The sequence below is a fragment of the Taudactylus pleione genome, unplaced genomic scaffold, assembly GCF_031769625.1.
Source record: "Taudactylus pleione unplaced genomic scaffold, aTauple2 ptg000399l, whole genome shotgun sequence".
In the NCBI taxonomy this organism is placed as follows: domain Eukaryota; kingdom Metazoa; phylum Chordata; class Amphibia; order Anura; family Myobatrachidae; genus Taudactylus; species Taudactylus pleione.
Window position 1 is genome coordinate 5,324,093 of NW_028284801.1, and position 11,734 is coordinate 5,335,826.

General features: G+C 43.5%; 1 protein-coding gene across 1 annotated transcript; it reads right to left on the reverse strand.

The window, feature by feature from the left end:
• Window positions 1-3,487: 3,487 nt before the first annotated feature.
• Window positions 3,488-11,476, reverse strand: LOC148506649 (perilipin-3-like). The gene is made up of 8 exons (XM_088446493.1): window positions 11,395-11,476; window positions 11,116-11,207; window positions 10,425-10,620; window positions 8,040-8,122; window positions 5,717-6,002; window positions 5,008-5,207; window positions 4,789-4,905; window positions 3,488-3,980 (listed from the first exon to the last, which is right to left on the reverse strand). The coding sequence occupies exons 2-8, from the start codon at window positions 11,170-11,172 to the stop codon at window positions 3,615-3,617; spliced, it is 1,305 nt and encodes a 434-aa protein (XP_088302619.1). The 5' UTR covers window positions 11,173-11,207; window positions 11,395-11,476; the 3' UTR covers window positions 3,488-3,614.
• Window positions 11,477-11,734: the final 258 nt, after the last annotated feature.

An 11,734-nucleotide genomic window follows, 5' to 3' on the forward strand; every position in this document is an offset into this window, starting at 1 on the left:
GGGAGACTCAACCTGTACTTCAACCTATTTGCTTATGATTCGATCACTAAAATAACCTTATTTTAAAGAACACACAAAAAAAAAAAAACTATTGATTTTTGTTGAAAAATTCACTAAAAAAAAAAGGGTTCACGGCCCCTCCAGGGGTTAGGGGCCCTGAAGCCTAAACTTTATTAGTTTCACTGTAGATCCGCCTCTGCCTCAGGGGCAACTTAGATTTAAATTAGAGAAAAATTCCAGCAAGAGTAGTGAGACATTTCATGTTCCTAGTGTAATACCCCGCTATGCGAGGTATTGACCGACACTGCATCGGACTACAGTGCAAGACATGACCAGTGTCAGATATGTAACAGTGGAAAGTGGGCATCAGTTGGTAAGGGGGAGTCTGGGGTAACATTTAGCAAGCAGGACACCGGCACTGGTAAAAGGCTAGACAGGAACCAGCAGCTGTGTGAAAGGCGGCCAGCACACGGAGGAAGAGGTTGTGTTGCAGGTGCCTAACTCCCGCTTTGAGCCCTGCAGTGCGAGATGGCAGTCCTAAGGCTAGCCATGAAGGTGAACCTGGAGGTGCAGCAGTAGAGAGGCTCTGGGGAGGCGTTTTCAGTGCCCAGCAGATTGTAGGTTGCAAGAGAAGAGTGGACTGAGAGCAGCACATAAAACGAGGACAATAGTGAACTCGGCCATCATCTGGAACAGGTCTGTGTACTCCTACACCTCAGATAAGCACTCCTATCATTACTGAGCAGTTGAACTCAAAGTTATATTGAATAGACATGATTTCTGCACAGAATGATTGCTTGAAAACTGTGATTAGCTCTTTAGCTTATGAACCTCTTGAGCGATATTTTATAGAACAGGTTCTCCACCTGTCCTCAGAAACCCAAACCACACGTTTTTCAGGTCTCCTCACAGAATCACAAGTGAAATAGTTATTTCCACCTGTGGATCTTTTAAAAGATGTCTGTGAGTAATGAGTACACCTCCATACCAGCTGGGTGACCTGTGTGGGGTCCTAAGGACAGAGTTTGAGAACCACTGTTTTATAGCACAGGACAGGTGAAGCTTAGATCGCAACTGCCCTCATAGGAATAACTAATGCAGAACTCCCATCTACATGCCCAAAATAGAGCAACTAACATTAGTTAGTGTAAGTGTGCCTCCAAAAGCCTAGTCATGGAAGGCTAATGGGGTTACATAGTTTCTCACAATGTATTAAGTAGTATTGATATATTTATACTTGAAAGTTACTTATCCCTATTTAAACTTGGATGTTAAAAATACTTAATAGGTGACATTGTTGCATTACTTTGATATTGTTAGAATCACTATTGGTGAAAACGTTAGTTGTCAGTACTGATCTGAAGTTATCGCCAATATGTTCACAAGATTAATATATAATTTGTGTGGGTTTGGTATGTAATACCCCTTTTACACCAAAGTCCCAGGTCTGAGCCAGGATTTGGAACACTTTCCCAAAGCGCATCAGACCCCCTTTTACACTGCGGCACCGACCCAGGCACCGTTCACACCGAAGCTGGGTCAGCACTGACAATTGGGGGGGCGTGATCACTCCCCCATTTGGCATAAGAGCCTGCTCGGGCTGCTGCTTTGGCAGCCTCGGACAGTCTCCCAGTGCAGGTGGGCTGCTATGGATGGGGAGCTGTGCCGGACCCCGGTAAGTAGTACCTGCTCGCACACACTGTGTGTGGGTTTTTTTTTTTTTACAGTGAAATTACAGGTGCCGTATGTCTGCTGGCACTTGTAGTTCCACAAGTGCAAAATGGTAGGCACTTGTAGTTCCACTGTAAAGTACAATAGTGTTACATTATTTGGCCCCCCCCTATTACCCCCATACCTACCACTCCAGGGGTATGGGGATGAGCCCCAGGCTTCAGCGTAAGCCTGTGGTGCTCGGGAGAGGAAGGGGGACCCTTTTTTGGGGGGTCCGACTCCCGAGATCACCGGCCTGCACTGACCGACTTGGGGTGTAATGCTTTGGACCTGGAGCCCCGGTGATTGGGTCTCCGGGCTGTGGCATTACACCCCAGGCGGTTGGGTCCGGTGCTTGTCTTAAATATAGGGGGTACCATGTCTTTTTTCCCCCCTATAATTAAAACCAGCACTAGTCCTTGCAGCCTGGTGTTTGTTTCTAAAAAACGGTTGAACCCTACACATTTTGTTCCCCATATTTTTAGAAACCACCACTGGCTGGCAAGCTTGGGGCTTGTTTGGCTTTTGGGGGGGGGGGGGGGGGGGGGACACGGACCTTAGGTCTTTTTTACTACTTTGTAATAGGTTGACAAAAAAAAAAAAAGGGACACCCCCGCAGAGTAGCAGCAGGTGTATTTTTGCAGAATTTAAAAAATTACCTTTAGAGACTTAATATGCTAGTACCCCTTATCATGTACCCCAAATTTGATGGGACCACTTCAAAATGGAAAAAAAAAAAAAAAAAAAAGCCACGGCTATTTAAAAACCCTGACTTTCTTCTGCAGGCAAAAACAGGGGTACCCATAGTGATCCCCCAAGTCTGGACATCTAAGGGGGTCCTACAATTTTTTCCCAAAAATTCCTGTTTGTTTTCACCAATCCAAGTATCGCTGGGTGCAGTTTGTTTACTTTCAAATTGAATACGGGGATACGCGCGCAATACTTTAATGCCTGGAAAACAGGCGAAGCCAGCGTTAAGTCCAGGCCGCGTTAAGTTAACGCGGCTCGGCTCACTTTGAATATGGGCCATAGTCTGTACACACTGGCCGACGGAGGCACGATATATTGGCCGATCAATTGATCGGCCAGTGTGTACCCAGCATTACACACTAAACTGCTTCCAGGCCATAGTTGTGCACCAGGAATTAAATTTCAAATTCAGACGACAATACTAGGAACCATAGATTAAATTAAACCAAAATTCTGACACTACAGTACCAGGGGAATTGAGCCCTTTTGGATAGTTAGGCATAATGTACAACAATCATTTCCCAATATTAGTTTTACCTCTTGATTTGGTTAGTTATCTGTGTAAAGTATAGACACATGTTTAACCTGGCTCAAAGAAAGCACAAGTCAACTAGTGAGCGGGAAAACCCCACAAAAAGGACATGCCTGTAAAATTAACAGCTTAAGGAATAGTACCACCACTAAAACACAATTACTGGTTAAGTCCTTCGTTGGTAGGGCACACTAGTCCCTCTGCACACTCCAATACTCTCCAGCCCCCCCTTCCACATCAGGTTTTGTGGTTTTTAACCAAGAGGGATGAAAGAATACAAGCTGTTACATTACCATTTACAACCCCATCCGTTTACTAAGGTGCATTACGGCGTTAGCTTTATACTCCCTGAAGAGACAATGTACAAGATGAATATTCTGAAAGAGGGTTGTACCCTGGAAAGACCGCAGCTGTTAGCTTCTGTTTGATACATGCAGCTGCTTCTAAATTGTATGGAACTAAGGGCAAGTGACCATACACAGGCAAACAAGCAAGTTACTTGAATTAAGTTTTATTCAGTTAAGTGCTAGTTCAGTAGCAATTTGCTAGACCAAAAGGTAAAGAAACCCATTTACACACTTGGCAAACAATTTGTTTGCCGACTTTAGACAAGTGTACTGGTTCACTTTGTGGTTTTGTCAGGTTCCTCTTCAGGAGTTTCTGGATGTTCAATAAGTTGAGGAGCAAAAGGTCCTACCAACCACGTCAGGGGAGCGTTAGCCAATACATAGCTGAAAAGCTCATTCACATAATCATGGACCCTAGTCGCTTGTTCCCGGCTCTGTACCAAGATTCCTGCAGAAATGTCTCCAAGAGTGTGAGCAGAGGAGAAAGAAGAATGTAGGTCCTGAGCATTTTGTCGTAACTGCTGCATGCGTTCCTGAATGTTTGCTGGAAGACCTTGTGCACCAGATACGAGTGTAAAGCAGGTAGTCTGCAATTGCTTGGTCATCGCACGGGTCATTGTAAGCACTCGATAATCCAGAGGCTGCAATAAAGCAAATTAGTTAGTTATTTTCACCTTTAAAAACACATTAAGTAATGCACTCTAGCAACATTTATTGCATCATAGAATGGAGAGTAGAATGCAAGTCATCCAACAGCTTTTCAGAGCCATATTAATTCACCTATACATGGTCAAAGACTGCTTTGCCAACTTTATGGCGGTTTTACATTAACCATGTGACCATTTACATCAATTTATGATTGATATTTTGTGATTGATGTTGCAAGTGGACAACTCAAAGGACAAATCCACAATATAGCAACAATTTGTTTAATGCCCTCATGATTTTTTAAAAAGTAGCAGAGACCTAAATGGGGAGAAAATAGTTCCCTCTGGCTAGCCACGCCCCTTAAATTCTCAACTGTCATAACTTTGTTTTCCAGGTCACATGTGGATCTTTAGTATGTGACTAATGAACTTAATGGTCTATTATGAGCCCTCAGTGTGTTTGTCAACTATAAAGCTGTATCTCAGACAGGGCAGAGTGCTGTTCTAGCCGCTACCCCCAGAGCCAAAGTACATAGCACCCATGATACCCCCAGAGCCAAAGTACATAGCACCCATGATCAGAGTGTTGTGCCTTATGTCCCCACGCCTACAATACCCCCCTCCCTCCAGAAAGGCACTATAGGATGTAGAGGTGGAGAAGGGAGCCCGCCCACAAGTTTAGTTTGTACTTGTGCCTGCTCTTTCAACAGGACTATCTACACTAGGGGTGGGCAATAAGCAGTCCCCAGTTGTAAAACTACACATCCCAGCATGCCCTGCCAAAGTTTTGCCAGACAGTTACCTGTTCCTCAGAACAGTTTTCCTCAGTTTCAGCTCCAGTCTGCTTGTGACTCCACTCCTGCCAGAACTGGTGCAGTTTCTCTTGTCCACCATGAACTCTCTGCTTGACAGTATCCATCTTTAAAGTAAAAAAATTACAGGAATGTTGAAATTTAAATAAAATGAAGTCAAGAGCAGTAATACTAAACATTAGCTTGTAACAGTGAACAATGAAGCCTACCAGATCAATAGTTTGGTGCAGCTGTGCTAGAGTCTCCATAGTGCTGATCTGGGCACTTCTCACCTTGCCCAAAGAATGCTGGTAAGCACGGTGACGTATTCGAGAGGACAGAGAACCCAGACGAACATAGTAACTTTGCTGTTCCTTCTGTTGCTGCAATGGAGCTACTTCGAATCCTTCTACAGTTGAAGCAAGTGCAGCTGTAAAGAAAGGAGCCCAGCGTTCAAGAACTAAAATACTGGATGCAATAAGAAATGTTCTGTTTTTAGAACCTTTGGAATTTTATCATATACATGCATTATGTGCAATGTAGATATTTTGATGGGTATTAAGTGATTAAGTAAAAGCTTTTAACCCTGTAAAGTCTTAAAGACAAAAAGAATAGTTGATATTATATAGTTCTGGCAAAGCTCATCTGGAAATGAGAATGTGATCCTCCATCCAGCCAGAACACCCTCCATATACCACTGCCATCTGGCTATAAACTACACCAGGTTGATTAGGTATGAGCAGGTGAACCAACCACAACCTGCAAGAGATTATAATTTGTTTTGGGGAAGTGGAAGGAATATTTGAAATCCATTATTAGAAAGCACTTGGCCTCAGGATGGGTTGAAGGAATGGCACGTTTTTAAAGTCCTCTCTATAGGGGGGAGCCAAGCAACAATGCTGATTTGAGGGGACCGTTGCACATGACCCAGTTACTCACCTAGCTCCTCATCAGTCATCGGAAGGAAGTGATCAACCCACTCTTCAGACTTCCCCAAGACTGTATCCAGACTGCTGGTCACAAACTGTCCTACATGTGTCTCCATCACTGATGAGACTACAGACCGGGTCACATCCACACTGCCCTGAACAGCACCTGTTGCCAAGCCCACAATTCCAGACACAGCACCAGTTACAGTTTCACGGGCACCTGTCACAGTGTTTGTGACCACTGCAACTACAGTGTCACATGCTCCTGTTATCAGCCCTTTGGTGTCTGAAACAACCTGCAGAAATGCAACCATAGAGTATTTCGTTAATAGAAAGTTGTATAAATCAACAGTTTTCACTTTGTCCCAGTAGCTTACTTAATCTCAGCAAATGTATACTCTACTACAGGGGTGTCAAACTTGTGGCCATCCAGCTGCTGTGGGACTACATATCCCAGCATGCCCTGCCACAGTTTTAGCATGTCCTAATATGAAACTGTGGCAATGCATGCTAGAAAGTGTAGTTCCACTGGAGGGACACAAATTTGACACCACTGCGTCTACTAGAAGTGCCTACCAGTCGTTGCCGAGTGATTACTTTTACTCCTTAATCTCTCTTCTGGCACCGTTCCTTCTGCATTCAAGCATGCCCTTGTCTCCCCCATTCTTAAAAAAACCTAACCTTGATCCTAACATTCTCTCTAACTATCGACCTCTCGCCTCCAAACTCCTTGAATGTATTGTTTACAACCGCCTCACCACATTTTTCCTCCCACTCCCTTCACAAAAGTCCCACTATTTCTTAAATCAATAGATGGCATAACTATCTCATCTAGTCCCAAAGTGTGTCGTTTTGGAGTCATCTTCCCTCTCCTTCAAACCACAAGTTCAGAACCTCTCGCAGTCCTGTCGTTTCCATCTCAAGAATATTTCCAAGATCAGACCCTCTCTCTCCCAGGATGCTACCAAAACCCTCATACACTCACTAGTCATCTCCAGATTGGACTACTGTAACCTCCTATCTGGCCTCCCCAAATCCCATCTCTCCTCTTCAGTCTGTGCTCAATGACGCTTCTCTGCTCATCTTCCTCTCCAAACATCTGCCTCCCCTCTTACAAGCCCTCCACTGGCTCCCCTTCCCGAACCCAATTTAAGGTTCACACTCCCTTACAAAGCCCTCACCCATTTACATCTGATCTCCTCTCCCTTCACTCTTGTCCGCCCTCTTCGTTCACTTAAAGCATGCCGCCTTTCATGCCAATTGATTACTTCCTCCCGCCTCCAAAATTTTGCTCGTGCTGCTCCCTACCTTGGAACTCCCTCCCTCTCCCCATCAGACTCTGCACCTCTCTACAATCTTTCAAACAAGCTCTTAAGACCCACTACTCATCCTAACTTGCTGCTACATCTACCTTCCTCCCCGCCTACCCCATCTGTGTCACTCCTGTTAGTCTGCCCCTCCCTTAAAGAATGTAAGCTCTTTCGAGCAGGGCCCTCTACCCTCTTGTGCTTCTCCGTACTGTTAATTCATCTTACTCCCCACTAGGGCAACCAACACTCTGCTGCTTATGTGGGCGTAATGGTCTCTAATATAGTAATGTTTATTATACATGTCCATGTCCTGTATTGTAAGTCACTGGTTACTTATTTGTTCATGTACTTTGTAAGGCGCTGCGGAACACTTGTGGCGCCATATAAATAAATAATTCAATGTTACTGAATTGACAATTAAAAGTATTGTGGAGGGGACTCTCACCTGGTTGTCACCAAGGTCAGTCTGCCTGCTTAAAGCCATGCAAGCAGTGTGGTGGCCACCCCCCTTCCCTTTCCTTCACTGGGATCCTCCAAAACCTGTCAGTAAGGAGCACCCTTGCAGATTACACGAGGAGCTGCTGCTGGAAAAAGCCTAGTAGGTTCTCTGTAATGGCTGTGTGTGCGCGTGTGGCCTATGTTACTCTGAGAATCTCAAGGAACATTTCAGTGACAACCAGATCAGTCTGTTCAGGAGCTCATCATACACATACAGGCTAATTACTACTATTATGCATGCTTTCCTTGCTGCTTCTAATCACTGTCTGTAGAACTTTACAAGCATTTATACCAGCCAATGACAAAAGCAGATTTTATATTGGAGAAAAATTAATGCAATGAAATAGGCTTGATATGCTCCAGTCCATTTGGGGGAGGGAAGAAACAGTATTTTAGTGTTTGAGAATTTGATATGCTTCAAAGATAATCTTAACTTGTTTTAAAAAGGAAAAAGTTCGCCAAGCCATATCCCAAATCAAAGATTAAAAATACAAATGAAAAGCCTACCTAGGATTCAGCACTTACCTTCTCAGTGGGCTGCTGAAGAATAGGGAGTGTGGATTCCAGTTTGTCTAGACCCTTGCAAGCAAGTTCATTAGCAGTGGCAACTAAGAGGAAAGGCACATATGAAAGCAGCATGTGCTCAGATCCCAGTGGTAAACCATAGTATTGCATGAAAATTATGTAATTTCAATCTTTAGAACACAAAACATATCCAGATAGGCACATAATTCCAATCACTACAATATGTACAGGATATCCAGTCAGAATTTCAACATGGACGCGAGGTTAACAAGAAAAATGTAGGCATGTTCATAAGGTCAACAGTACATTTGTGTTATTTGTATGGTTAGGATAAATATATCAAACTGTGTGCCAACATTCTGACTATTAATTTCATACTACTCAAACTGGTGCAAAACATAAAAACCTGATAATGGTTTAAAGTTATACTACTGGAAATTCAGTTTAGGAAGCAAATATGCAGAACACTTGCAAACAACCTCCTAGTGTGGTTGATATAAGCTTACAGCTATCTATAATGGGTGCAGGGGGAGGGTAGAAGTCAGAACCTGCACTCTACATACCCATCTGGTGAGCGCTGCGGAAATCACTGGGAAATTGGCCCCAGCACTATTTTCCTGGATATCTGCGCATGCGCAGTAGACTAAGGCACAGTACACTCAGCACATACACTGGCAAGAGTAGAATTAACACAGGCCACCCTCCTCTTAAGCACCACTGCTTACAGTCTAGTAAGATGGAATAGAAGATGTAACCTAGAAGTGCTGGCAGAATAAAAACATACTACAAATGTGTCTCTAGCCTCAATACGCCATGCAGCATGACTTGCCTGGCACCAGGTCTGTGCTACTCTGCTAGCGTGGAGACCTTTTTGCCAAAAATACATCCAAGACGAGATGCGACTAGAACGCACCAGCAGACTGCTGAATAATTTGATATGTGACCCATATATATGTGAGCACCAGAGTCTGCATATGAGCCGCACCAGAGTCTGCATATGAGCCGCACCAGAACTTGGAATGAAAAAAGCTGCAGCAGCTACATTGTAGCAATCCATATACAAGTTCAGAGTGTCACAGATATACAAGTGTTGAATATCAAATTAATCAGCACAGTCTGTTGGTGCATCCTAACCACATCACAACTTTGATGCATTTTTAACTTAAGAAAAAAAAAAAAAAAGCCCAGTGCTGGCAGAGTCTCACAAGATTTGGCGTACTAGGAGGGACTTTTTAGTGCAACTGTATAAGACATCTGTACACAATTTGTATAATATTGAGTCCTAATTCACCTCCACCCCAATACAAAAAAAAATAAAAAATTATATGGAAGTGGGTACACAAACGATATGTCACCTGATCGGGCCAACATATTATCCACATCGGAAAGTGTGTACGCTCCATACGTGCCCCCGCGGGATCGTTCGTCGCATCGGCAGATCAAGTGTACATGCTGCTCATTCTGTCAATTTGATTAACGACCCCATGTATTTGGATGCGGCTGTTGAACATATCGTGCGGTCAGTCACTAGATTGTGTGGAGTGTATGGACCACACAATAGGTCATCCATCACATCGTGGGTCAGCTGGGTACACAGGTCATCTAATGTGTACCCAGCTTCAGTTCAGGTGGAAGTGTCCTCAAGACACACTAACAGTCCAGGTTTTAATTATAGCTATGCTTGATCACAGGTGACTTAATTAGTACCTCAGTCAATTTAATTTAACCATCTGTAGTAAAGCATTGATTTCCTTAAAAACATGGAATGTCAGTATGACTGGAGAACAGAAATTGAAAAGCACCGGATTCAAATTGGTTAGCAGGTGCCAAATAAGTTTCTACACCCTAAAAAGGCAATTCATAGACTGATAAATTACTAAGGGGCTCATGTATTAATAGCGGCAATGCTGCTAACAAAATTCTATATCGTCACAAGGACAGCAGTAGTGATAACTGCAGTCACATCCCTGGCACATTGGAAGTTGAAGCTTTTTGAAAGACTCTTCCTGAAAAACAGTTGTACATACGCAGTGTCCCTCTCTACCTAGAAGCGATTTACCCCCACCTGAGGATGGGGTAAAGATACCAAACTCAAAAGCTTTGCTAGTATATAGGCGTGAGACCATAGTCCATATTGATAATAATGGAGACTGCTCTCTGCAGCGCAAGTTAGCCTTATACAGGAGACTTCTGAAATTAGGCTGTTCATACATAGCTACAATGGGATATAGTTGAGATCCCAGTGGTCGGGATGCCGGCGCCTGCTTCCCATACCGAACCCCCTACAATACATAAGTGATGCCGAAATACCAGTTTCTACATATTTTTATGAAAAACAGTACTTTATAAGCCACTAAACCTACATAGATTTTCTTCTTAACTTACTCTGTGGTTCCAGTCTGCTGAAAAGAGGCTTTGATCCAGTTACAGCAGCCTCAGTCAATGTCTTTGCCCCCTTCTCTGCAACATCACACACATTGCGGATGTAGGGGTGACTATCCTTAGTAGAGCTGTAAGCAGCACTAACCACGCCACATGCCGAGCTGACCAGCGGTAGGTTGGTAACACGTTCCACCACATTCTGTTGGAAACAAATCAAGTTGGACAATGGTCCACATTACACACCACACTATTTGCTTAGAATAGAGACAAACACGAAGGAAGACAAGGTTAAACAAAACAAAAAATAAGGAGTTACTAAAATTAATTTTCAGACCAAAACAGAATGAAAGGTTTGGCGAACTATATTTTGAAAATTTTCTAGAAGACTTGATGCTGGCTCATCTTCTTAGGGCAGCATTAACATTATTTCAGAAACAAACATACTAATCAGTTAACTTTCTGTTAAAATTAGTTACAAAAACCTCCTCTGAAAAATCCCGTTCCAGCACGAACACCCATTACCCAGTATATCAGTGTATTAATGGTGTCTGGCAGCAAAAGGGTTACGAGATTGCCCTTCACTTTTTTCTCACTGAAGCCAACTGTCCAGAGTACAACATGGAGTCACCAGCAGCAATCTAGAGAACAAAACCGTTCAGCGCCAGCATTGCAAAGTCCCACCACCCCACCTCACCTGTTGCTCAGGAACCACATTCGCTAGCTCAGCATTTTCGGCTGCATTTGTAGACATGGTGATTACCGAATGATCCGCGACTACAGTTTTACCTGAAAACAAAGATCACAGAAATAGGGGTGAGACGCCCCAGAACAGAAACTAACTGTTCTACAACATCAGCGCTACGGAGAAACAGGAAACCTCTCATCTGCTACATAATAGGGTCAGAAGCCAGGCCCACCGAACACATGCCCCACACCGCTGTCCCCACATGCCCCTCAGTCGCCCTTCGTTTACCGAGTACTCCCAAGTAACTGCCTCCGGGCTGCACGCCTCTCTGCTTAATTTAAAGGGAAAGTGACGTCACGCTGAGTGTGTTGGAAGGGGGCGTGTTCTATAATGGGAGCATGGAACGGAATACACACACACACAATAGTTACTTTCATGCTGCTAATTCATAGAATTTACATACAGCGTTTTAAGAAAAAGTCCATAAGTATTAAAATGGTTTGACAATTTGTTAACATTACAGTAGTAGGTAATTCATAACATGGCTACACTGCTGGGCATTCTTTCAATTACTTTCATTTATGATTAAAAGCAAGCTTGTGATTCTTCAAACCAAAAATAGACTGTG

What these genes read in the sequence shown, in the direction of transcription:
- LOC148506649 (XM_088446493.1), bottom strand. Translation starts at nt 11,172, where the DNA reads ATGTCTACAAATGCAGCCGAAAATGCTGAGCTAGCGAATGTGGTTCCT. An exon ending in GATGACTGATGAGGAGCTAG is followed by an intron (nt 5,208 to 5,716) that starts GTGAGTAACTGG and finishes CTTTCTTTACAG; the next exon opens with CTGCACTTGCTTCAACTGTA. An exon ending in TGCACCAAACTATTGATCTG is followed by an intron (nt 4,906 to 5,007) that starts GTAGGCTTCATT and finishes TTTACTTTAAAG; the next exon opens with ATGGATACTGTCAAGCAGAG.